Source organism: Halichondria panicea, chromosome 1, assembly GCF_963675165.1.
Source record: "Halichondria panicea chromosome 1, odHalPani1.1, whole genome shotgun sequence".
Taxonomy (NCBI): domain Eukaryota; kingdom Metazoa; phylum Porifera; class Demospongiae; order Suberitida; family Halichondriidae; genus Halichondria; species Halichondria panicea.
Genome location: NC_087377.1, coordinates 984803 through 1012500, shown reverse-complemented (window position 1 = coordinate 1012500; position 27698 = coordinate 984803). Strand labels below are relative to the sequence as shown.

The 27698-nt window shown below is 42.1% G+C and overlaps 3 protein-coding genes, 2 long non-coding RNA genes and 1 pseudogene across 9 annotated transcripts in view; 4 read left to right on the top strand and 2 right to left on the bottom strand.

The window, feature by feature from the left end:
- Window positions 1–6933, top strand: part of LOC135352194 (protein phosphatase 1 regulatory subunit 12A-like) — a 12307-nt gene extending 5374 nt beyond the window's left edge. Inside the window, exons 7-12 of the mRNA XM_064551358.1 lie at window positions 2752–5465; window positions 5573–5816; window positions 5907–6028; window positions 6311–6466; window positions 6559–6613; window positions 6779–6933. Of these exons, the coding sequence (XP_064407428.1) occupies window positions 2752–5465; window positions 5573–5816; window positions 5907–6028; window positions 6311–6466; window positions 6559–6613; window positions 6779–6918 (3431 nt within the window). The 3' untranslated portion in view covers window positions 6919–6933. The remainder of the gene's footprint in view (window positions 1–2751; window positions 5466–5572; window positions 5817–5906; window positions 6029–6310; window positions 6467–6558; window positions 6614–6778) is intronic.
- The window catches only part of LOC135352372 (uncharacterized), a 45421-nt gene extending 37663 nt beyond the window's left edge, over window positions 1–7758 (top strand). Inside the window, exon 29 of the transcript XR_010399773.1 lies at window positions 7524–7758. The gene's annotated coding sequence lies outside the window, so the exon portion shown is untranslated. The remainder of the gene's footprint in view (window positions 1–7523) is intronic.
- Window positions 7759–8189: 431 nt separating this feature from the next.
- LOC135334032 (uncharacterized) lies at window positions 8190–10556 on the bottom strand. The gene is made up of 2 exons (XR_010394180.1): window positions 8496–10556; window positions 8190–8363 (listed from the first exon to the last, which is right to left on the bottom strand). It is a non-coding gene; the product is annotated as an uncharacterized LOC135334032 (long non-coding RNA).
- A 99-nt stretch (window positions 10557–10655) lies between these two features.
- Window positions 10656–27698, bottom strand: part of LOC135343063 (uncharacterized) — a 48416-nt pseudogene continuing 31373 nt past the window's right edge.
- LOC135333664 (uncharacterized) lies at window positions 12549–14438 on the top strand. Of its 2 annotated transcripts, none has more exons than XR_010394017.1 (3): window positions 12549–12651; window positions 12850–12922; window positions 13218–14438. It is a non-coding gene; the product is annotated as an uncharacterized LOC135333664 (long non-coding RNA). The 2 variants fall into 2 exon arrangements; XR_010394016.1 differs by having other exon boundaries at window positions 12556–12651; window positions 12753–12922.
- Window positions 14787–27151, top strand: LOC135351545 (uncharacterized). 4 transcript variants are annotated; one of them, XM_064550694.1, is made up of 13 exons: window positions 14787–14917; window positions 15142–15455; window positions 15801–15902; window positions 16601–16702; window positions 16945–17049; window positions 18690–18758; window positions 22237–25049; window positions 25176–25416; window positions 25502–25620; window positions 25922–26077; window positions 26170–26221; window positions 26387–26499; window positions 26835–27151. In XM_064550694.1, exons 1-13 carry the CDS (start codon window positions 14895–14897, stop codon window positions 27021–27023), a joined length of 4398 nt encoding a protein of 1465 aa, XP_064406764.1. In that variant the 5' UTR covers window positions 14787–14894; the 3' UTR covers window positions 27024–27151. The 4 variants fall into 4 exon arrangements, with proteins under 4 accessions (XP_064406764.1, XP_064406689.1, XP_064406909.1 ...); XM_064550619.1 differs by having other exon boundaries at window positions 14788–14917; window positions 25499–25620; XM_064550839.1 differs by lacking the exon at window positions 15801–15902 and having other exon boundaries at window positions 14788–14917; window positions 25499–25620.

The following is a 27698-nucleotide window of genomic DNA, read 5'->3' as shown; positions in this document are numbered from 1 at the left end:
TCTTGTTTAGATGTTGCCCAGTACATAATTATAGCCCACTTCTCTTTATACGCTATAATTATAGCTAGCTAGCTTGAGACAGAGGTTAGGTTTGTTACAGCTGCTCTTCACAGCTCTCTTAATAGAGACTACGTTAGTGTTATATGGGCGTGGTCAGTCCATCGATGGAGGCTGGTGTCAGCTTTTCAGTCCATTATACTGATATCAGACCCTCTTCCTTGGAGGTGAAGTGGACGTGGGGACGAGGATAGCTAAAGCACCACCCACCTCCCTATTGATTGCATTGCATGAATTCACTTTTACCTGTTTTGTGAGTTAGTGCTGCCTCCGTTGTGAATAGCAGTGCTGTCGGGTAGTAAGTAGTGGTATTTTAGCGTAACCTTAAAGCACCACCCACCTCCCTATTGATGGCATTGATCTCACTTTTGACTTATTTGTGGTATTTTGTGGTATGAATACTGAGGGTTAGTGCTGCCTCTGTTGTGAATTTGTTGCTTCGTGACAACCTGTTATGCCGCATAGATGCTCAAATGTCATTGGTTGCTACTAGGAACCCAGTATATGAGGCTTGCAAGACTATTACGCACTATCAGCATCGTGATGCCCTCATGATGTACTGCTAATACAACTCTTGCTCTCGTGCTCTATAGTTGTATTAGCAGTACATCCCTCGTGCATGAGTAATAATAGGCTATTATTATTCGTGCATGAATAATAATAGTATAAGTAATACAGTAGCCGTCAGAATAAAGTTTCTGTACCGTTTGCATGGCACGTCACGTTGTCGTTTTTACGCGAACAGAAAATGTCTTGTCAACTGGAATTGAACGCACATGTTTTATTCGTATACGCACCGTAATTACGATTTGTTGTACAATTTTAAAACGGTGATGAGTCAGCAACAATTAACGAGACACAAACATTCTGAGAATGAAGCAACTTGGCAGCTAACCTTGTCATTGTAGTATCGTATGCAGATAGTTTATTACTATCATGGAATGCTCACTTTACTTACTTTGTTTAAGTTATTGCATGACCACGAGTGCCGTAGGCCTCGAGACCACTAATTACAACGTAGCCAATATTGCACGAGTGATTATGCAATAACTGCGTGCGAGAAGCATTGTTATAATGAGATTTATGCCTTCCGCATTCCTTATTTTGATACCACAAAAAAGTGAGTTGTGGGAACAATATAAAAGAGATCATTCCAACTTTTGTCCAAGCTTTCTGGCTTTGCACATACCGTACCCTCGCGAAAATACGCCCACCCTTTTCTGCAAGGCTTATTAGGGGACTGGGCATTTAATCGCGAACGGCTACTTTTCATTCGAATATATGCCCACCCGCGGCCTCAAATCGAGGTTTACACTTTGCTATGCCAATTCTTTTTTAGTATTTTCATTTTAATACATAGTATGAACATTTTATTGACAACAACATGTTATAAACTAATGCATGAGTATGATTAAAGCATGACAAGAGAATGAACATGAAATGAAGAAGTGGACTCTGGCTCTATTCGTTGCTTGTTGATGTTAGATGTAGCAGAAACTTCTCGAAGGATGGTAGGTCATACTCCTACAGAGCAGCTATCAGGTACTTTGTTTCAGAAAACCAAGGCAAGGTAACTTGCAAAATTAGCCTGTGTGATAACTTTCTTATAGACTTTGTGTTTCCTTTCTCAGCATATAGGACTACTTGTTCCTTGCATATACACCTTCAGGGGGCAAACAGATCCATACAGAGAAAGGTATAATGTCTGATCTTGGTCCAGCAAGGAGTATAGTCTTACTAGCTACTACCTAAAACTTCCTTTCTTCACTAAAATTAATAGTGAACATGTGGCATTCAGCTACTGCGCATGCTCAACTTCTTATTCTGGGTGGGCTTATAATCGAGTGAAAATACCCTCGTGTAAGAACTTCGAAGCAAAAGAGGGGATGGGCGTTTATTTCAAGATGGGCTTATTTTCGCGAGGGTACGGTATATGGCATATTGCACTGGTGACTTGTTAGCTTTGATGTGCCTGGCTTCACTGTGGTTTCTTTGATCTTTTGCTATAAATATCATTGTCATTGTCATCGTTAGACTAATATTAAGAAATTGAGTATTATAGCACATGATCACTTTATTGACTGTGAACCATTTCATTCATCACTTGATATCATCATGTATTATAATAAGTGAAATGATAATGAAGAGTATGCAGTGCATGTGTATAGATCTCTTCCTCTCTCCTATTGTGATGGTGGCAGTCTACCAGTATATCACTTGAGTCCATCCCTCACCTAGTACCTGCTTGCAGTCATGCTCTCCTCTGGACCTAGGGCTCTGAGGATTGACATTATTCAGTAGATCCTTCGCATTGTTAAGTTACTGTATTGGTATAAATATGTAATGAGCTGCCTTGCGTTGCTGTTCCGTTGTTACGCCAGCTTGCAGTTTTTTAAATAACGCAACGGGAACTTATCTGACGGCTACTATAATTATAATGATACGTCGCCAAATAGACAACTATTATTTTACTTGGACACTAGTCTTTTGAGAGGTCTTGTTCTATGATGGTTTCAGAAATTTTAACCACAGTTTTCAGCTTCCGAACAAACATTAGTTACCGTTGATCTATATAGAATGTACAATAATTATTATTATATCAATCGGACCTCTGATTTACACAATTGCAAATGGTACAAAATGTGTCACAAATTTAATTAATTATGTTATGACCGATTGTTAAATCTTTTACAGTCGATATTCAAAACCAAACCTACTTGAAGAAACTGGACGAGCTGATGACTGACAAAAGTGGTACCATCGAGCTACACTATCTCAAGACATACTTCATTGGTCCTTCGGGTATTGGCAAAACGACCACTCGACAGCGGCTTGTTGGATCCATCACTAACCTGTCTTTGCTGCCAGAAGATCAAAGGAAACGTTGCAGTACATTACTAGCCGAGTGTGAACAAGTATTGGCCTTTGTGGACAAATCTGGAACAAAGCTTGAATTCAAAGCATCTTCAAGTCTAGAGGAAGAAACACAGTTTATCTTCTCTTACCTTATGTCCTGTGAATCTATTGAAGAAACGCCTAAGAAACAGCCTACTAAAGAAACCACTGACCCAAAAAATCAAACTACTGTACCCAAAGAAACGGTATCACCAACACCTGGGCTAATACCAGAATTACCGGAAAAGGTTGTGAAAGTGACGACTGTAGATGTTGGAAAGGTTGTCTCGAGACTCCGGAGTATTGTGGGTTCAGGAGAGTACACTAAAGAGCTGCTGAACAAAGTCCTACTCAATCTAGTCGATATAGGTGGGCAGCCTGGATTCGTGGAGATGTTTCCATTTCTAAGCAAAGGCGCAGGGATTTTCCTGGTATTCTTTCGACTGGACAAAGACCTCGATGACATGTGTCAAGTCTCCTACGAACGAGGAAATGACAAGATCACACCGTACGATTCAACGTACACAAGCACAGAAATACTCTCTCAAATCCTCTCAGCTATCAGCCACCATACCAAGATTGACTCGGATATTGACAGAGAGCAGTGTAGTAAACTGGGCAATCTAGGCTCTGCTAAGCCTGTTGCTACCCTCATAGGTACTTTCAAGGATGAACTGACATTGCAAATCAAAGTCGATCTTCTGTACGAGAAATATTGTCACTCAGCTATTTACAAGAGCGATGGTACCACTGCCAGCGAAAGCGATGGCACCACTGCCAGCGAAAGCGATGGCACCACTGCCAGCGAAAGCGATGGCACCACTGCCAGCGAGAGTGATAGTACCTCTACCAGCAAGAGCGATAGCACCACTGCCAGCAAGAGCGATGGCACCACTGCCAGCGAGAGCGATAGTACTACCTCTACCAGCAAGAGCGATGGTACCACTGCCAACGAGAGCAATGGCACCACTGCCAGCGAGAGCGATAGTACCTCTACCACCAAGAGCGATGGTGCCACTGCCAGCGAGAGCGACGGCACCACTGCCAGCGAGAGCGATGGCACCACTGCCAGCAAGAGCGATTGCACCACTGCCAGCGAGAGCCTAAAAGAAAACGAACAAAAGAAAGCAATTCGGAACATTTTGACTCAACAGAAGAGTGATGAGCATGCTAACGTCAGTGCAGAAGACATGGCTGCCATTGAGCAAACAGTCAGCCAACACCTCAACTCAGACACTTTCAAGAAAGATTTCCAAAACCGTTTAGAGAAAAAGTTGACAGAGAAAAACGAAGCGATGACCAAGATTACCAGCAAGTTTGAGGATTTACTTTCTCACCCAAAAGACAAAAAGTTCATAGCAGTGGACAACTACGAAGGCACTGATTCTGATATGGAACCTCTTCGTGAACATCTTCATGGCTTATTCAGTAGCTATTTCAAAGATGCCAAGCTTCGAATTCGTCCACAACAGCTTTTGTTTGGAGTTGTACTGAGAAAAGAGTTTGACATTGTGTCTATGGAAGATTGCATTCGTATCGGTATCGAGGCGTTAAAGATGAGAGAGAAGGAGGTTCGATTCACCGTTTGGTATCTGGATCGGTACGTTGGAGCTTTGATCTATCATCCAGAGATCAAGGAAAAAGATGGTTGGTTTGGGAACTTTGTCATTTGCAACCCCCAAGTGGTATTCAACAGTCTCAGTGTTTTCGTTGTCAATCCGCTGCTGGAGCTCCATTCTGAAGACAGCCGTATTCAATTTAATGATGCTGAGAGAAGGAATTGGATACTCAAGGGACAATTCTCACTGAAAACAATCACTCGATGCCATTCCGATGTAAACCAGGGTGTGAAGAAAGACCAGTTGATTCCTGTTGAGAAGCTGCTCATACTACTCGAGCATTCCCACCTCTTGGCCAAGATCACAACAGTGAAGGAAGACCATACCACAGAAGAGGTCGAAACGACGTATTTCATCCCCGCTATTCTCAAGTGTGCATCTCGCGAGGAACTAACGAAACCACCCCCCACTGGCATTGATACACCCTCTCCAATCAAGATCACATTCAAACCTCAATACGTTCCCATTGGAGTTTTCTGTGCCATGATCAGTGAATTGGTCTCAAGGGGGAGTAAAGACGAAGGCATTCTGGGCATGACTTGGAAACTTGCCACTGATACCTCAGTAAAGAGAAACCTCGTCTCCTTTCACATTGACGAATCTGCCAAGCATTTTGTTACCCTGATCGCTCATGTCGATAGCTATGAGATACGGATTATTCGACAGAATCGAAAGTACATGATGCACGAGCTTTGTTCCTACGTCCTCTCAACCCTCCTGTTGGTGATGAAGGATATTAGTCCACTACTCACTCCGATTATTGCCTTCGACTGCTACTGTGGCAAACACGGAGACGCCACGAAACTGTGTGTCCTCACACATGGAGTGTATCCCTGCTTTAACTGCACCAGTGAAGTCTCTCTGAGCCCTCACCAAGAATGCTGGTTTGCAAAAGTAAGAAAACTGTGTTGCACTATAATTTGTGTGTACTATATACCATTTGAATTGTAAATATCCTAATAGCATATGCATTCATTGTACATGTGATATACTGTATGCAGGAAGTCAGTCTGGGAAAGGATGTTTCTCTCAAGGCTCTGCCCTTTGCCACGAAGCGAACGTTGAAGGACAAGAACCTCACCTTCGAGTGGAGCAAGAAAGATCCTGAAATTGATGAGGATGAACACAAATTGGAATTCAAGGCAGCCTCGTTAAAGGATCACTTCAAAGGCTTTATCAGTTGTAAGATCTTCAAGAACCAGAAGCCTTTCTTCACCGTGTACCACTGCCTCAAAGAGAGTGTTGGTGAGAATAATGTCAGAGCATGTGTGCAGATTGTGTGTACATTGTTACGTGTGTACTGTACAATGTGTGATTATATTTGAATTGTTACAGAGGACACCTCCAGCTCTGAAACTGATGAGCTGTTTGCACATGTGAAGGAAGTGATCAAAGAAATACGCTCTGACTGGTACAGCCTGGCTATAGAACTGGACATTGACTATGCAACTAGGAAGGTGAGACCTTAACAATGACTACCTCCACCACCTTGAGTATATTCTCCCAGTGTAGTCCCTTCATTCTAATTATGTGTGTGCACTATTTAATTGACTGCTACTGTTATTTAATGGTTGAATAGTGAGCGTTTCACATTCTTAGAATGAGGTATCTCTGGCAATGCTGACTCTGCATATTTGGTGTGGTCTTGTATGATGTAACAACCTATTTAACAGGTTACTATAGCAACATAATGTTGAGCAAGTATTTAATACTGTGTTTCTCTGTGTGTACTGATACAGAGTCTTGAGAAGGACTATCGCTGGGTTGAGCCGTGCTTTGAGGCCATGCTGACACACTGGGTGAAGCGCTCCTCTCCTCCCCCCTCCTGGTCTGCCCTTGTTAGAGCACTAGAGTCTCCCGCCATTGCTCGTGGGGACATTGCAACAACCATTAAGGTTGGCAACTATATTACAAGTCTTTACAGAACATGTTCTATAATTATACATTATATAAACACAAGTAACTAATATTTGATTTCTCTTTACAGAAGACAAAAGCTACCAGCGACATCTCTCCTGATATTTGTCCTCTCACTGACTGTGGTAAACACATTAATCTTGATTTAATTAACAGCAGTGAATAATGATGTAGCTGATCTTATCAGTACAATACAGAGTGTCCTTCAGTAATGTGTGTTTTAGTTAGTAGGCATTGCTTAGGAATAATGACAGTGTTATGTTGTTGTCATGATTGTGTGTTCCTTCCAGAGGGACTGAGTGTAGATCATCATTTGAGGGTAGTGAGGACAGCTGCCTGGGAGGTGAGGGGGACATGGCGTCCTCTGGGAGTGCAGTTGGGTGTCAATGAGGGGACACTAGATGTGAGTGCTCTGCTGTGTGTGTACTGAACACTGTATAGCAGTAGATGACTGTGTACTAATAGCCCTGTGCTCATACAGTCAGGCATCATCAGTTAAGGAATATGCCAGCAAGCATTGCTTTGTTTTGTTAATTCAATTTTGCTAAGCTTATCAGCCTTACATAACAAGGGAATATCCTGATGTGGTTATTTTTAGTCAGGGGTTCATACAGGAGTTTTAGCTGGGAGGGGGAAACGTTTAATTGAGGGGGGTCTGGGGTCCTTCCCCGGAAAAATTGTTGAGGAATGGTTATCTGCATATAATTAATTTCACTAGTCTAATGAGATTGTAGACCTTTTTGGAGAAAGTCATACATTTTTATTACATGTATGACATCATAATAATTATTTCTAAGGGGGGGGTATTTTGGCTGGGGGTGGGAAATCCCAGGACCTCCCCCCCTCTGTATGAAACCCTGTTAGTAGTTTTGTTTCTTTAGTTGTGTGGGTGGCTGTATTGCATGTTAGTTGCAATTGGTTGGCCACTGAATTCCTTTCAACAATTAACTTGACATGATTCATAATTTCAGCCGATATACCGTAGAACTTGGATAGTGCAGAATGATGTCATTATAATAACAATGTACACTGCAGGTGATAGCTGAGGAGAATGCCAGAAGACCCAACAGTGTCACCAAGTGTTTCACACACATGCTCGTAGAGTGGTTGCAAGGTGGTCCACAACTGGAGGACTTGTTGACAGCTCTAGAGTCTCCCGTTATCAGTAGAGCTGACATTGCTGAGGACCTCAAGGGAAGATTGCAAGTGACTCTAGCCTGACAATATCCTCTAGCCATTATAAACTGTGACTGATGGCATTTATTTTTTAATTATTTTATCAATAGTGTTTGTGTGGTGACTACTAGCACTCTATCCACCATAATTATACCTGATGTGAATGCTTTGTTGAGTCAATGTCTGTCCACACAATTGCACATGCCAGCTATGTTATCAATGATAAATGTATTGTAACTGTGTAGCATCAGAAGAGAGCCGTCATCAAAATTAAACTTATTTATGAGCTCCTGATAATACACAGATTGGTGAAGAATGGGTGTGGCCTAGTGGTTAAGGGTGTGGCTAGTAGATCAGATCTCGTGAGAGGACATGGGTTCTCATGGGGACTGTAAGGTTTATAAAATACACATAATTCTTAATTACTTATATAGTTAATGATCTTTACCACTTTTATTGTAATAATTATTATTATGTCATAACAAGAGCGCATGCACTCTTGGTCATAATTAATTTTTAGCAGTAGAGATTAAAAAATACAACAATATTAATTTTTATGACTGCATAGGCTAAAAATTTTCAATGATGATCAATGTTGTCATGTTTCCTTGGTAACGGGCCGGGCTTGTGTTTACTTTCTTGACAATAATTATCTTCAACTTGTCCCATCAGTGTCCATGATTATAAGAAACAGCGTGTCTACAGAGAAATGGGGGATGAGGGAAAGTGGTCGTATTTATATAATTATAGTACACGACAATTTCACATGCAGCATAATGTACAGTTACACACACACCCACACACAAGCTGAGACCACACCCCCTAGCGTACCTCATCATGACTATGGAAATATCGCTGGCGTTGTGATGGAGGCTCCTTCACTGTGTGTGTGTGTGTGTGAGTGTGGGGAGTACAGCGCAAAAAGCACAAACTACAAAACACAGTCACACATGCAAGGGGGGAGTACAGCGCAAAAAGCACAAACTACAAAACACCGTCACACATGCAAGGGGGGAGTACAGCGCAAAAAGCACAAACTACAAAAAACAGTCACACATGCAAGGGGGGAGTACAGCGCAAAAACCAAAACTATTGTTAGTGAATTGAACCCACTCACGGGAACGCAAAACTATTGCTAGTGAATTGAATCCACTCACGGGAACGTAAAACTATTGCTAGTGAATTGAACCCACTCACGGGAACGTAAAACTATTGCTAGTGAATTGAACCCACTCACGGGAACGTAAAACTATTGCTAGTGAATTGAACCCATGCACTCACGGGAACGTAAAACTATTGCTAGTGAATTGAACCCACTCACGGGAACGCAAAACTATTGCTAGTGAATTGAAACCCACTCACGGGAACGTAAAACTATTGCTAGTGAATTGAACCCACTCACGGGAACGTAAAACTATTGCTAGTGAATTGAACCCACTCACGGGAACGTAAAACTATTGCTAGTGAATTGAACCCATGCACTCACGGGAACGTAAAACTATTGCTAGTGAATTGAACCCACTCACGGGAACGTAAAACTATTGCTAGTGAATTGAACCCACTCACGGGAACGTAAAACTATTGCTAGTGAATTGAATCCACTCACGGGAACGCAAAACTATTGCTAGTGAATTGAACCCACTCACAAGAACGTAAAACTATTGCTAGTGAATTGAACCCATGCACTCACGGCAACTTAAAACTATTGCTAGTGAATTGAACCCACTCACGGGAACGCAAAACTATTGCTAGTGAATTGAACCCACTCACGGGAACGCAAAACTATTGCTAGTGAATTGAACCCACTCAAGGGAACGTAAAACTATTGCTAGTGAATTGAACCCACTCACGGGAACGTAAAACTATTGCTAGTGAATTGAACCCATGCACTCACGGCAACTTAAAACTATTGGAACGCAAAACTATTGCTAGTGAATTGAACCCACTCACGGGAACGCAAAACTATTGCTAGTGAATTGAACCCACTCACGGGAACGCAAAACTATTGCTAGTGAATTGAACCCACTCAAGGGAACGTAAAACTATTGCTAGTGAATTGAACCCACTCACGGGAACGTAAAACTATTGCTAGTGAATTGAACCCATGCACTCACGGCAACTTAAAACTATTGGAACGCAAAACTATTGCTAGTGAATTGAACCCACTCACGGGAACGCAAAACTATTGCTAGTGAATTGAACCCACTCACGGGAACGTAAAACTATTGCTAGTGAATTGAACCCATGCACTCACGGCAACTTAAAACTATTGCTAGTGAATTGAACCCGCTCACGGGAACGCAAAACTATTGCTAGTGAATTGAACCCACTCACGGGAACGTAAAACTATTGCTAGTGAATTGAACCCACTCACGGGAACGTAAAACTATTGCTAGTGACTAAACACCGTCACACATGCAAGAGGGGAGTATACAGCGCAAAAACCACACAAACTACAAAACACAGTCACAAATGCAAGGGGGGAGTACAGCGCAAAAAGCACAAACTACAAAACACAGTCACACATTCAAGGGGGGAGTACAGCGCAAAAAGCACAAACTACAAAACACAGTCACACATCCAAGGGGGGAGTACAGCGCAAAAAAGCACAAACTACAAAACACAGTCACACATCCAAGGGGGGAGTACAGCGCAAAAAGCACAAACTACAAAACGTTTGGTTAGGGAAAGAGTCACACTCTGCACGTGGCAGTACTCACTGTTCCTTAGGTCAATTGTATTTTTATCTGACGTCCAATGGGTCGATCATCATTAGCATCCAACAGAGGGAACAACTGACCCTCACGAATCTAACAAGCGAGAGAACAATCAGACCACTCAATCACTAGTAGATAATTGTACCATAAAAATTATTATCTTAAACATTTTTATTTCAACTTGAGCTGCAATAATTGAGTAAGTTATAAATGATGCCCACTTTACAGTGCAAGTACGATCAATTGCTATGTATACCTTTTCCAGGAGGTGCAAACGATTCCCAAATCCAGATGGAGTTCCATACACAGACTTCCAGTCTTCTACTTCCTTTATTGTTTAATTATGTAAAATGCAAATATAAAATGCTGATTGGCTAGTCAAAATTTGCACGGATACATACTTACTTTATATGTCTTCATAAAGATCTTCGTCAAGTACATGTACACCATCGTTTAATAGGTCCTCGTTTTCATCTACTGGCTCATCTGATTGCTCAGGTTGCACGTCCTCTACAAACTCACTGCACATATATACATGTAGCAAAATTATAAAATTATATGTAAAATAAATTATGTAGATTGCACATAAAATATATTACGCAGTACCTGAGGTCAACTTTTCTCTGCTGCTCGTAATTCTCCTATATTCTCCGGCAAAGTTGAACGATTTTTCCTTCAGCACTCTTACGGGAGTCCTACGATCCGGTCTTCTCATGTCCTGAACCAGTCGTTCACTTGTACACTCTCTACGTACATTCTCGTTCTGAAGTAAACAAATGAATGAATGTACAGTCACACATACATTATTAGCCAGCATAACGTACCCAGTCCATAATAGCAAGGTTCATTCTCATGTTGAATGTAGCTTCCCCAAAGTGTACACGTTTCGAGATGTATGTGAGCAGCTGGTGATTGAAAGACTCCACCCAGAATGTGTCTCGACACTGTAAAAACAACATCATATGAATTTTAATATAATTAGAAAAAAACCTCACTCGACAATATGATTCGGCATTCTTGTAAATAAGGGTGTCTTTTAGTGCTGACGTGAATGACTCGATTGCAAGAGGATCCTCTAGTTTTATGTTCGTGGGCTTGTACCCTGGACGCTTACAGGGGGACGCTTCGTCACAATCTGAGTGCTCGTTCTGAGAACACGATTATAAATGTTATTGGTGTACAGAGTATGGACAACTTGTTATCATACACACTCACCTGATAATGTTTAACGATAATTATTCAGAATGTTCTTTCTTAGATTGTCTGCTGACTGCTCACAGTTCTTCATACAGTAGTACAAGTGAACTTTCGTACTTTTACCTATTGACAAATATTTTTATGTTACTGAGCACTTTTATAATCAAAGCTTACGTTTGTCAGATAACTCTGGAAACCACGTCTTTCCTTGAGCCTTTTTGGTCCCAATTGCTACTTTCTTCATCTTCTTCGCTACATTCTTAGTGCCTGAAAATACACGGACACGGTAATAATTGAGATTTGAGATTCTACACACTTACCATGCCATGTGTCGTACGAGTTTGTAAGGTTGAGATCATCAGTAACAAATCTCTTGACTACTGGCTGATTATCATGTGCTACTTCAACAATATTGAGACCTGAGACATAATATCCACAAAAAATAAACACAACCTCATAATGTTGATGCTTGAACATAATACCTTTATCTATGACTTCCGGAAGAACTATTTTAGTACACGCTACTTCTCGAGTCTGAGCACAGATGTGTTCTTTCCTGGAAACAGTCGAACACCCAACAATTCTTTTCGTACTAGAAAAAGATAATTTTCATATGATAAACGACAGCAGCACACTTGTAGATAATGAAAATAATTAGTTTACCTTCCCGAGAGACAGGGAACAGTCGTGTTATAAGCATTTGCTGTTGAGTCGTCGAGCATTTGTTTTATAGGACATCTTCAAATGAAGATGTGGCTTAACCACCAGTACCCTCAAAGCAGCAGTACCCTCATTTCTTTAGCCAATTGTGTTAGAATCAATCTCAGAGCATGTAACAACAAAAATTTTCTGGGGGAGTGCCCCCACCCCCATTGGTAATTCTTTCATCAAGCACCCCCCTAGCCTCGATTCCAGGCCGCATTAAAATATGTATTTAATCGGCCTGGAATCGAGGCTAGCACCCCCCTATCTCAAATCCTGGCTACGCCCCTGGAGCACATCCATTGGAGTGGTCCTACTAGCTAGCACGGTGCACTGGACACAATGGACCAACACTCTAACTCAGGGGAAAGGTGAGCGCTACCTTATTACTAGACAATAATAATTGATGACTTATTAATTTTCAGTAGAACTTCATGCAATTCTTTGAAAAGCCTATCATTAATTTGCACAGCTTACTGCATACTGCTACTGAATCTCAACAAGCTGAAATAGCTACAAACTCTCCTGCAATTCTGTGCACTTTGACCCCTGTGTTTGCTATCCCCCAGGTACAGGGACACCTCAACGAATTGTGTAACTCTGATGTCACTCAGTCCAGTGTCTAGTACCGTTTCAGCTCAGGTGACAACTACCTATACTGTATAATCATGATCAGGTGATAATGCCTCTCAATGTGTTGCCCCCCTCCCTTCACTAGTTACATAATTTATTATACTCATTTTAGACTATAAAGTATCATCCAATAGCTCTATCCAATAGTTGATGATACCGTAGAGCTAGAAATAAATTAACGCTATTTTTGCGAGCGTATTTTTGTATTTCAAGGCCTGTACAATCCATTGAAATCACGGTTATTCAATATTACCAAGCATTTAAGCTCACATGATTATAATTATTTCCACTGATTTTGATTCAGATTGAGAACATACTCCATGACTCTGTGCACGACATGCTACGTGGGTGAACTGCAACAAGTCACAAACGTGGGAGGAAGGGGATCTTTTAGCCTCGATCTCAGGCCGCACTGAAGATGAGGTTGATGAGGCCATACCACTATCTATGATGAGGCCTAGCATATGCCATTACCTACTCAGCGTGAATGTGATCTGCTGCCAGCATGTGCCAGTCCAGTGGCTGTGCTATAGGATAAGAATGGATGAATGCATGAAAGGATGGAGGTGAGGGGAGATGCTTTGTAGAGACGGCACCTGTTGTAGGCTACTAATAATAATCACGAGGTTCATTGTTTTGTTCATATTTCCCGATAGTATTGCTTGCCCATGTGTTAGACCTTATTGGTGGAGGGAGGTCAATATTGAGCAACCATACGCTAGCTGAGTTGGCATGGGCTCCGAGATTTCATTTGTCATTGTATTTTACACTACAGTATGTTGTAATTATTTATCCATGCATGTACGACATGTGGCAGTACTATTGACCTTTCACTAATTATGACCTTTCAATGACATTCTACCAAATTGCTTTGTTTACTGTGAAAGGGGTGGAATGTGACACCTCTCTGAAAAGGGGGAGGATCTGAGCAATGATTATGTTTACTGAAAAACAAGGCTGAAAGGGGCGAAATTTCCTCTTTATGTGTGGTCCCACTGTGTACACTGTAGCTAAGTGGTTGACTTATGTTTTCTCTAGTAAGGTTTGCATTTTGTGAATGTGGTCTGTCTAGTCAGACCAACAGTGGCTGTATTATAGAGGGTGGCCTGCTAACACAGGTCCAAACACATGCTATGGAGACTTTGGGGAACATTAACCTGGCTGTATTATAGAGGGTGGCCTGCTAACACAGGTCCAAACACATGCTATGGAGACTTTGGGACCCATTAACCTGGCTGTATTATAGATGGTGGCCTGCTAACACAGGTCCAAACACATGCTATGGAGACTTTGGGGCCCATTAACCTGGCTGTATTATAGAGGGTGGCCTGCTAACACAGGTCCAAACACATGCTATGGAGACTTTGGGGCCCATGAGGGTGGTCTGCTAACACAGGTCCAAACACGGCCCATTAATCTGGCTGTATTATAGAGGGTGACCACAATAGATAGACTCCACTCTATACTGCTTATTGAACCTCCCACCCCTCACACACACACCCTCACACACACACACACACACACCTCACAGACTGGCAGTCCATTTCCTACGGATGACTTTGGTAGCACTTCATTTGACGGACGTTCCTCTACCCCGCCCACTCATAATACTGCTGACAATGCAAGACGAGATTTGTTTGGAGCACCCCCCCTTGGAGAGAGTTCAAAGATTACGACGACAATGACAACTGTAGATCAATTTGGAGCAGTTCCTTTTAGCTGAATTTTAATATTTATTTTTCCGTGTGTTTATAAGTGTTGTTTTGTGTGTAGTAGGATCACATGACTCCACTATTGACTGTACATCTGTGCAATTATAAATGGATTTTTATGCTTTTGCAATTGCAATTAATCATGTGGGTTTTTGTGGCCGGAAGGGCCCTTGAAATACAGAAAGAGGGTGTATGCATGTGGCATGCACTTTGCTTACTGAGAAACAATTCAAGGGGAGAATTTGACAGAGTTTGAACAAAGCTTCTGAATGGCTACTGAACAAGACTCAGAGTGAGTGAACATGTAGACTATAATTACTACTCATGGTAGCACCTTGTGATTGCATGGAGGGAGGCTCATTCCATTAGTAGAGTCAGAGCAGGCTATGATCAGAGGTGGAACACTGTACAGCAAAGTGACAGCTGGATATGTGCATGGTGTCACTTGTATAAACTATATACACATATCAAGTAATTCTCTGTATGACTGACCCCCCAACCATCTATTTTGTACAGTGCTCAAAAGAAGCTAGCCAGGGACTTATGGCAGGCTGTAGTCAATGATGACGTCACCAAAGTTAGGTCCCTGTTGGGACAGGGGGCAGACCCCAACCACCAGCTCTACTGGAGTGACGAGTGGGGGGTTAAGGATCCTCCATTACACGAGGCTTGCTGGGAGGGCTACCTTGAGATTGTGAAGACACTTGTTACTCATGGAGCTCGTACTGATAAAGGTGATGGGAGGTACAACAAGACTCCACTTCACTATGCATGCGAGGGAGGTCATAAAGAGGTGGTGCAGTACTTGAAGGAGGTCGGGTGCAGCGCTGGTAAGTAGTCATTATAATTATTTGTGTATTGTAATTGTTTCTCCATATCATTATGGTATCTGAATTATATACATGTACTGTAGCAATATCAATTGTGTCAGTAATTTCGCGTAGTATAATAATTATTTGCGATGTAGTAGTCGTAGCACTGGTAAGTAGTCGTTGTGTATGTGAAGTTTTCATACCATGAATACAGCGGAAAGTTTAATAGTGTAACATTTCAATTTCGAATAATTATTTGCAATGTACGTACACTTGTTTGAAATACATAAACATTTGCTATACGGTTGCCATAGTAATATCTGTTAAAAATATATGTGATAGTTGAACTTCGTTCCACAACAGATGTGAGGGATGATGATAACGAGACTCCTCTTCACTCTGCTTGTTATGGAGGAAGTAAAGACACGGTACAGTATCTGGTGGAGGAGCTGAAGATGAATGTTGGTGAGATTTAGTGTGCTCTTCGGATATCTCTGTATTTCGTTCCCATGCTTCTCTAAGACAAAGAGTCTACTAACATAATTATCTCACCCAGCTGGTGTAATTACTGACCATTTAAGATGCTATATTGTCGAATGGTAGGCTTCATATGGAATACTGCAAACCATTCTACGTATATTCATTGTCTTCTCATTTCCCCCAATCCTAGACAGTGACAATGTCTATAACTGTGTACACTAATAACAACATACCCAGGGATAATGGACCAGCATGACTAACACTGTATCATACTTAATTAAGCCAGGCATTTCTGTATGCGCTTTAGAAATCCCATACCTAATTTCCACAAACAGTGGTGTATCAAGCTTAAATTTCGCACACCAATAGAACAAGGCATGCCCTTTCCTATGCTACCTTTACTTTCTCTGTACGACAAGTGGTTGTGGTACAATGACATGTTTGGTCCATCTTGACCACTATACACTTATGTACATGGCTGAAGTTAAACTCGTCACTAGAAATCCCATACCTAACTTCCGCACACAGTCGTGTATCACGTTCAAACTTTGTATACCAATATTAATAAGATCAACTATTTCTATTTGTATAGGCTTGTTTTATTGTTCCGCAATTTTGAGTCTATAGTCTATAATAACATATCTCACTTAATTATTGAGTATATTGAGGATCACCACACACAGATGTGAGGGACAGGTGGGACCGAACACCACTGTACATGGCTTGTGTGGGAGGACATATACAACTAGTGAAATACCTAGTTGAGGAACTAAAGTGGGATGTTGGTGAGTGATTTCCGTATAGTGGGTACTGTTTCATTAGATCCTCTGATAGACAACCCGTGAATATATTAATGTGGTTCAATGTGCATGTAATGAAACAATCAGTGTACCTGCAGTTGTATTGTCATGGAAACTGCAATACAATACACTGTTGGTACATGATAATAAAATAATGTAGTCATCCTGCATGGTAATGGTCAATGCCCTCAGTACTACTACAAGATCTCTGTCCCTTACCTGTCCAGATGTGACTGATGATGCTGGCGAGACTCCTCTTGACTGGGCAGTGGAGTATGGTCAGACTAAAGTTGCTGACTATCTCAAACCTCTAGTCTCCACTCCTGAACCAGGTATGTGTCACTAGAAATCCCATACCTAATTTCCACAAATATTGGTATAGCAAGTTCAAACTTTGCATACCAATAGAGCAAGCTATGCCGGTTCCATTGATACCTTCGTTGTTTTTGTAGGACCATTGGTTGTGGTACAATTACACGTTTTGTAGACACCAATAATACCTGGAATGTTAGTAGCTCCCACGCACATTCCATTCTACTTCTTGGCTTATAAATACATCACTAGCACTTGTGTGGGTGCGTCTACTGTTATATAAATCGGAGAGTTTTCTGAATCACTATTGCAATATATTATAATGTACTTTATGTGTTACATGACATAATTATTATGCCTCGGTGCGCATGAGCAAGCGAGGTGTTGTGTGTTTGTGTGTGTGTGTGTGTGTGGTGTGTGTGTGTGTGTGTGTGTGTGTGTGTGTGTGTGTGTGTGTGTGTGTGTGTGTGTGTGTGTGTGTGTGTGTGTGTGTGGATCGCTACAGCTGCTCTAGGTGTGCAAGTAAGAGTTTCTATAGGCTTCTAGTCATGTTTTCTTGGATTTTAATTTGTGAATTTGCAAAATAATGCTTGGTTCTCGAGTTATGCCTAGTTTTGCTTACTTGGAATGTCATTGTAGCCTTTTCAGAAGAGCACGTAGCCAAACTTGTTTGCTAGTGCATATATTCGAGTTCATATGGTGTATCAAGGTCAAATTTTGCACATCAATAGAGCAAGCTATGCCGGTTCCATTGATACCTTCAATGTTTTCGTAAGACAAATGGTTGTGGTAGTGTTTTGTAGACCCCAATATTACCTGTGGTAGAATGTGGAATAGATATGCTATCCAAGTCCCATGCACATTCCATTCTACACCAAGCTGTGTAAACTGTTAGCAAAAACCACATCCTGTGTGTGTGTGTGTGTGTGTGTGTGTGTGTGTGTGAGTATGTGTGAGTGTGTGTGTGTTTGTAGGTGTGTGTGTGTGTGTGTGTGTGTGTGTGTGTGTGTGTGTGGTGTGTGTGTGTGTGTGTGTGTGTGTGTGTGGGTGTGTGTGTGTGTGTGTGTGTGGGTGTGTGGGTGTGTGTTTGTAGGTGTGTGTGTGTGTGTGTGTGTGTGTGTAGTGTGTGTGTGTGTGTGTGTGTGTGTGTGGGTGGGTGGTTGGGTGTGTGTGTGTGTAGACCGCTACAGCTGCTCTAGGATCAATGAAGTGCAAGTAAGAGTTTCTATAGGCTTCTAGTCATGTTTACTTGGATTTTAATTCGTGGATTTTAAAAATAATGCTTGGTTCTCGAGTTATGCCTTACTTGGAATGCCTTTTCAGAAGAGCATGTAGCCAAACTTGTCCATGGAGTGTTGCTACTCTACTTAGTAGTTAGCTCTGCACTAGAACGCTAGCTATTGGTAGCTGCAAGAGTGAGAAGAGAGCTGCAAGGCTCTGCTGATGCTGCCACTATAATTTTATATAGCTTTTAACAACAATCATGGTCGATCATTACCCACTCTTTGAGTTTCCCTATAATTATTCTGCCTGCAGTAAAATTGCAAAAATGATAAATGTGTGTATAAGCTATTGCTAGTAGCTTTATTTGTTATATTGTTTGACACCTCCACCGAGGCATCAGCACCCGCTGTGCTTTCATTATTACTGTACACCTCAGATACTCCAAATGGTTCCGAACAACTTCCTTCAACTTCTTCCAAGGATGATCCTAACCTAACCTCATCAAGTGAGTAATAATATTATGAAGTATCAATCAGTGGTACGTTTAAATTAAGAGAAGTGGGCGTGCTGCTCAGACTCAGTCAAAATCATACTGTAGCAGAGCTGCCGTTTATGTGTAAATTGATACAGCCTCACACTTTTAAACGTTCCCTAGTATACATAGTGAGTTGCATGCTCTCTTCTCTTTATATACACACACGCTTTGTGTAATGCTGAAAACACGTTAACACTATAATAATACTCATGACCCTGTGATTGAAAGGGTTTACTGCATGTACGCCCATATATGGAGTTAGGGTTTACGAATACATTATTTTATTGTGCTTGCCTCGATGCTTACTATGGCTCTTAACCACTTTTTGTTAATTAGATTTTAACTAGTGCAAATATTTGAGTTTATGGCTAGTTTTTTTGCCTCCTTGGAGTAGAATCTTTAGTCTCAGTTTAGACGCAATAGTGTCCCTGCAATAGAGCGAAGATATTTTTAGTAGCCAGGGTGATAAAAGAGCTGCCACCAGCATCAAATGTACTGTCTACCACGTCTGTCTACCACGTGTTGTTGTTTTTAACTTTGAACTTTTAGAATCCTTTTAGCAAGTCAATCATTTCCTACCCCGAGGCCATAGCAATTTATTTGATACGGCCTCTTGTTTAGATGTTGCCCAGTACATATAGCCCACTTCTCTTTATACGCTATAATTATATAGCTAGCTAGCTTGAGACAGAGGTTAGGTTTGTTACAGCTGCTCTTCACAGCTCTCTTAATAGAGCCTACGTTAGTGTTATATGGGCGTGGTCCGTCCATCGATGGAGGCTAGTGTCAGCTTTTCAGTCCATTATACTGATACCAGACCCTCTTCCTTGGAGGTGAAGTGGACGTGGGGACGAGGATAGCTAAAGCACCACCCACCTCCCTATTGATTGCATTGCATGAATTCACTTTTACCTGTTTTGTGAGTTAGTGCTGCCTCCGTTGTGAATAGCAGTGCTGTCAGGTAGTAAGTAGTGGTATTTTAGCGTAACCTTAAAGCACCACCCACCTCCCTATTGATGGCATTGCTCTCACATTTGACTTATTTGTGGTATTTTGTGGTATGAATTCCTGAGGGTTAGTGCTGCCTCTGTTGTGAATTTGTTGCTTCGTGACAACCTGTTATGCCGCATAGATGCTCAAATGTCATTGGTTGCTACTAGGAACGCAGTATATGACGCATGCAAGACTATTACGCACTATCAGCATTAAGTTGATTATAACGTGATGCCCTCGTGATGTACTGCTAATACAACTCTTGCTCTCGTGCTCTAGTTGTATTAGCAGTACATCCCTCATGCATGAGTAATAACATACAGTAGCCGTCAGAATAAAGTTCTTGTACCATTTGCATGGCACGTCACGTTGTCGTTTTTACGCGAACAGAAAATTTCTTGTCAACTGGAATTGAACGCACATGTTTTATTCGTATACGCACCGTGATTACGATTTGTTGTACAATTTTAAAACGGTGATGAGTCAGCAACAATTAACGAGACACAAACATTCTGAGAATGAAGCAACTTGGCAGCTAACCTTGTCATTGTAGTATCGTATGCAGATAGTTTATTACTATCATGGAATGCTCACTTCACTTACTTTGTTTAAGTTATTGCATGACCATGAGTGCCGTAGGCCTCGAGACCACTAATTACAACGTAGCCAATATTGCACGAGTGATTATGCAATAACTGCGTGGGAGAAGCATTGTTATAATGAGATTTATGCCTTCCGCATTCCTTATTTTGATACCACAAAAAAGTGAGTTGTAGGAACAATATAAAAGAGATCATTCCAACTTTTGTCCAAGCTTTCTGGCTTTGCACATACCGTACCCTCGCGAAAATACGCCCACCCTTTTCTGCAAGGCTTATTAGGGGACTGGGCGTTTAATCGCGAACGGCTACTTTTCATTCGAATATATGCCCACCCGCGGCCTCAAATCGAGGTTTACACTTTGCTATGCCAATTCTTTTTTAGTATTTTCATTTTAATACATAGTATGAACATTTTATTGACAACAACATGTTATAAACTAATGCATGAGTATGATTAAAGCATGACAAGAGAATGAACATGAAATGAAGAAGTGCATGGACTCTGGCTCTATTCGTTGCTTGTTGATGTTAGATGTAGCAGAAACTTCTCGAAGGATGGTAGGTCATACTCCTACAGAGCAGCTATCAGGTACTTTGTTTCAGAAAACCAAGGCAAGGTAACTTGCAAAATTAGCCTGTGTGATAACTTTCTTATAGACTTTGTGTTTCCTTTCTCAGCATATAGGACTACTTGTTCCTTGCAAATACACCTTCAGGGGGCAAACAGATCCATACAGAGAAAGGTATAATGTCTGATCTTGGTCCAGCAAGGAGTATAGTCTTACTAGCTACTACCTAAAACTTCCTTTCTTCACTAAAATTAATAGTGAACATGTGGCATTCAGCTACTGTGCATGCTCAACTTCTTATTCTGGGTGGGCTTATAATCGAGTGAAAATACCCTCGTGCAAGAACTTCGAAGCAAAAGAGGGGATGGGCGTTTATTCAAGATGGGCTTATTTTCGCGAGGGTACGGTATATGGCATATTGCACTGGTGACTTGTTAGCTTTGATGTGCCTGGCTTCACTGTGGTTTCTTTGATCTTTTGCTATAAATATCATTGTCATTGTCATTGTTAGACTAATATTAAGAAATTGAGTATTATAGCACATGATCACTTTATTGACTGTGAACCATTTCATTCATCACTTGATATCATCATGTATTATAATAAGTGAAATGATAATGAAGAGTATCCAGTGCATGTGTATAGATCTCTTCCTCTCTCCTATTGTGATGGTGGCAGTCTCCCAGTATCACTTAAGCATCTCCTCCACCCCTCACCTATAGTACCTGCTTGCAGTCATGCTCTCCTCTGGGTCTCCCAGTATCACTTGAGCATCTCCTCCATCCCTCACCTAGTCCCTGCTTGCAGTCATGCTCTCGTCTGGGTCTCCCAGTATCACTTGAGCATCTCCTCCACCCCTCACCTAGTACCTGCTTGCAGTCATACTCTCCTCTGGACCTAGGGCTCTGATGATTGACATTATTCAGTAGATCCTGCGCATTGTTAAGTTACTGTATTGGTAGTATAATGAGCTGCCTTGCGTTGCTGTTCCGTTGTTACGCCAGCTTGCCGTTAAAACAAAAACGCAACAGGAACTTATCTGACGGCTACATGTACTACAATGATACGTATCGCCAAACACTTTTGAGAGGTCTTGTTTTATGGTTTCATGGAACCACTGAAATCAGCTCCGGAAGCATTGAATTGTAGTTTAGTATAATTAGTATATCAACTGGACCTCTGAGGTACACAATTGCAAATTAGACAAAAATAATGTACAAAAATAATGTGCAACAATTTTATAATCATTAATTATGTTATGACCGATTGTTTAATCCTTTACAGTCGATATTCAAAACCAAACCTACTTGAAGAAACTGGACGAGCTGATGACCGACAAAAACAACACTATCGAGCTACACTATCTCAAGACGCACTTCATTGGTCCCTCGGGTCTTGGCAAAACGACCACTCGACAGCGGCTTGTTGGATCCATCACTAACCTGTCTTTGCTGCCCGAAGATCAAAGGAAACGTTGCAGTACATTACTAGCCGAGTGTGAACAAGTATTGGCCTTTGTGGATAAATCTGGAACAAAGCTTGAATTCAAAGCATCTTCAAGTCTAGAGGAAGAAACACAGTTTATCTTCTCTTACCTTATGTCCTGTGAATCTATTGAAGAAACACCTAAGAAACAGCCTACTAAAGAAACCACTGACCCAAAAAATCAAACTACTGTACCCAAAGAAACGGTATCACCAACTGATCAGCCAACACCAGAATTACCGGAAAAGGTCGTGAAAGTGACGACTGTAGATGTTGGAAAGGTTGTCTCGAGACTCCGGAGTATTGTGGGTTCAGGAGAGTACACTAAAGAGCTGCTGAACAAAGTCCTACTCAATCTGGTCGATATAGGTGGGCAGCCTGGATTCGTGGAGATGTTTCCATTTCTAAGCAAAGGCGCAGGGATTTTCCTGGTATTCTTTCGACTGGACAAAGACCTTGATGACATGTGTCAAGTCTCCTACGAACGAGGAAATGACAAGATCACACCGTACGATTCAACGTACACAAGCACAGAAACACTCTCTCAAATCCTCTCAGCTATCAGCCACCATACCAAGATTGACTCGGATATTGACAGAGAGCAGTGTAGTAAACTGGGCAATCTAGGCTCTGCTAAGCCTGTTGCTACCCTCATAGGTACTTTCAAGGATGAACTGACAATGCAAATCAAAGTCGATCTTCTGTACGAGAAATATTGTCACTCAGCTATCTACAAGAGCAATAGTACCACTGCCAGCAAGAGCGATAGCACCACTGCCAACAAAAGCGATAGTACCACTGCCTGCGAGAGCGATGGCACCACTGCCAGCAAGAGCGATGGGACCACTGCCAGCAAGAGCGATGGCACCACTGCCAGCAAGAGCGATGGCACCACTGCCAGCAAGAGCGATACCACCACTGCCAGCGAGAGCGATGGCACCACTGCCAGCGAGAGCGATGGCACCACTGCCAGCGAGAGCGATACCACCACTGCCAGCAAGAGCGATGGCACCACTCCCAGCAAGAGCGATGGCACCACTGCCAGCGAGAGCGATACCACTACTGCCAGCAAGAGCGATGGCACCACTGCCAGCAAGAGCACTGCCAGCGAGAGCGATAGTACCACTGCCAGCGAGAGCGATACCACCACTGCCAGCAAGAGCGATACCACCACTGCCAGCAAGAGCGATAGCACCACTGCCAGCGAGAGCCTAAAAGAAAACAAACAAAAGAAAGCAATTCGGAACATTTTGACTCAACAGAAGCATGCTAACGTCAGTGCAGAAGACATGGCTGCCATTGAGCAAACAGTCAGCCAACACCTCAACTCAGACACTTTCAAGAAAGATGTCCAAGACCGTTTAGAGCAAAAGTTGACAGAGAAAAACGAAGCCTTGACCAAGATTACCAGCAAGTTTGAGGATTTACTTTCTCACCCAAAAGACAAGAAGTTCATAGCAGTGGACAACTACGAAGGCACTGATTCTGATATGGAACCTCTTCGTGAACATCTTCATGGCTTATTCAGTAGCTATTTCAAAGATGCCAAGCTTCGAATTCGCCCACAACAGCTTTTGTTTGGAGTTGTACTGAGAAAAGAGTTTGACATTGTGTCTATGGAAGATTGCATTCGTATCGGTACCGAGGGATTAAAGATGAGAGAGAAGGAGGTTCGATTCACCGTTTGGTACCTGGATCGGTACGTTGGAGCTTTGATCTATCATCCAGAGATCAAGGACAAAGATGGTTGGTTTGGGAACTTTGTCATTTGCAACCCCCAAGTGGTATTCAACAGCCTCAGTGTTCTCGTTGTCAATCCGCTGCTGGAGCTCCATTCTGAAGACAGCCGTATTCAGTTTAAGGAAGCTGAGAGAAGGAATTGGATACTCAAGGGACAATTCTCACTGAAAACAATCACTCGATGCCATTCCGATGTAAACCAGGGTGTGAAGAAAGACCAGTTGATTCCTGTTGAGAAGCTGCTCATACTACTCGAGCATTCCCACCTCTTGGCCAAGATCACAACAGTGAAGGAAGACCATAGCACAGAAGAGGTCGAAACGACGTATTTCATCCCCGCTATTCTCAAGTGTGCATCTCGCGAGGAACTAACGAAACCACCACCCACTGGTATTGATACACCCTCTCCAATCAAGATCACATTTAAACCTCAGTACGTTCCCATTGGAGTATTCTGTGCCATGATCAGTGAATTGGTCTCAAGGGGGAGTAAAGGCAAAGGCATTCTGGGCATGACTTGGAAACTTGCCACTGATACCTCAGTAAAGAGAAACCTCGTCTCCTTTCACATTGACGAATCTGCCAAGCATTTTGTTACCCTGATTGCTTATGTCGATAGCTACGAGGTACGGATTATTCGACAGAATCGAAAGTACACGATGCACGAGCTTTGTTCCTACGTCCTCTCAACCCTCCTGTTGGTGATAAAGGATATTAGTCCACTGCTCACTCCGATTATTGCCTTCGACTGCTACTGTGGCAAACACGGAGATGCCACGAAACTGTGTGTCCTCACACCTGGAGTGTATCCCAGCTTTAACTGCACCAGTGAAGTCTCTCTGAGTCCTCACCAAGAATGCTGGTTTGCAAAAGTAAGAAAACTGTATGTCAGTGTGTTGCACTATAATTCGCGTGTACTATAGCATTTCGTATCAATCAGTGAAATATTTCTTGTAAGTATCCTAATAGCATATGCACATGTGATATACTGTATGCAGGAAGTCTGTCTGGGAAAGGATGTTTCTCTCAAGGCTCTGCCCTTTGCCTCTAAGCGAGAGTTGAAGGACAAGAACCTCACCTTCGAGTGGAGCAAGAGAAGTCCTGAAATTGATGAGGATGAACACAAATTGGAATTCAAGGCCTCGTCAAGGGATCACTTCAAAGGCTTTATCAGTTGTGAGATCTCCAAGAACCAGAAGCCTTTCTTCACCGTGTACCACTGCCTCAAAGAGAATGATGGTGAGAATAATGTCAGAGCATGTGTGCAGATTGTGTGTACATTGTTATGTGTGTACTGTACATTATATTTGAATTGTTACAGAAGACACCTCCAGCTCTGAAACTGATCAGCTGTTTACAGATGTGAAGGAAGTGATCAAAGAGATACGCTCTGACTGGTACAGCCTGGCTATAGAACTGGACATTGACTATGCAACTAGGAAGGTGAGACCTTAACAATGACTACCTCCACCGGCCACCTTGAGTATATTCTCCCAGTGTAGTCCCTTCATTCTAATTATGTGTGTGCACTATTTAATTGACTGCTAGTGTTATTTAATGGTTGAATAGTGAGCGTTTCAATTGTAAGCATTCTTAGAATGAGGTATCTCTAGCAATGCTGACTCTGCATATTTGGTGTGGTCTTGTATGATGTAACAACCTATTTAACAGGTTACTATAGCAACGTAATGTTGAGCTCTTACTAAGCATTTAATACTGTGTTTCACTGTGTGTACTGATACAGAGTCTTGAGAAGGACTATCGCTGGGTTGAGCCATGCTTTGAGGCCATGCTGACACACTGGGTGAAGCGCTCCTCTCCTCCCCCCTCCTGGTCTGCCCTTGTTAGAGCACTAGAGTCTTCCGCCATTGCTCGTGGGGACATTGCAACAACCATTAAGGTTGGCAACTATATTACAAGTCTTTACAGAACATGTTCTATAATTATACATTATATAAACACAAGTAACTAATATTTGATTTCTCTTTACAGACAAAAGCTACCAGCGACATCTCTCCTGATATTTGTCCTCTCACTGACTGTGGTAAGCACATTAATCTTGATTTAATTAACAGCAGTGAATAATGATGTAGCTGATCTTATCAGTACAATACAGAGTGTCCTTCAGTAATGTGTGTTTTAGTTAGTAGGCATTGCTTAGGAATAATGACAGTGTTATGTTGTTGTCATGATTGTGTGTTCCTTCCAGAGGGACTGAGTGTGGATCATCATTTGAGGGTAGTGAGGACAGCTGCCTGGGAGGTGAGGGGGACATGGCGTCCTCTGGGAGAGCAGTTGGGTGTCAATGAGGGGACACTAGATGTGAGTGCTCTGCTGTGTGTGTACTGAACACTGTATAGCAGTAGATGACTGTGTACTAATAGCCCTGTGCTCATACAGTCAGGCATCATCAGTTAAGGAATGTGTCAGCAAGCAGTACTGCACTGATTGTCATAATTAGCCTGCATGTGCAAACCCATTTATTATTATTAGCCTATATAGCAATAATTATCCTCATTCCTATAATCCTCTGTGTGCCTGTGGTGTCAGTGACTCTATAGCTGTAGTAGTGAAATTAGTAGTTCACATGTACACCCACCCACACACACACACCCACACACACCCACACACCCACACACACACACACACACACACAGGCCATCAAGAGGGACTGTCCGAATGAGTGTGATGACTGTTTCACTAAACTACTGGAGCAATGGTTGACAGGATCCACCCCCGCCCCCACACTAGGAGCACTCATCCATGCACTCAAGTCTCCTGTCATTAGTCGTGGAGACATTGCCCAACAGATGGAGTCTAAACTAACCAAGCTAGCTTCACAGTAACAGCTCCACTGACTCCATATCATGATAGTGACTCGTACATCTTTTATTGATCAGAAATATTTTTATGCTTTGTTTTGCTGGTTCCCACTCTTGCTACGATTTTTGAATAATAATAATCCAGTCCATCATGCGTTATAATTATATAAAAGCATTTGCCATGGTAGTTTCTAAGTAGTTATATGTTCAGGTTGATTTTGTACATTAATGGCAGCATGCATGATAGCTAGCTGAAAAGGTCGTCAAGCTTCTGCACAATGATGGATAAAAGGGGAGGGGCTGGTCTCTAGCTGTTGAATTGCATGAAGGGGCACACTGCGCATGCGTATGAGTATTCACTGGGACAGATTTCGCAATGTATATACCCACAATATAATTATACTCGCAACACCTTGTAGCTAGTATATACTCCTGCGGTCCTCCATGTTGTCTCCATGGCATCTCCTTGGAGACTCTGACGTCAATATGGCCTGGAATATTCTCAGATCCAGTTCTAGAAGCTCAGTTCCTTTGAAGTTTGAAGGGATCAGGTGCCGGATATGCCACCTGACCCGTTTGAAGAAGAAGCTCAGTGTCTTGCTGGAAGAGGTGAGTTTTTTTGCTTGCTCGCATGTTTGCAGGATGTTAGGCTAGGAAGAGCATTGTACACTGTTAAAAATGATGTGTTCTGGAACACAC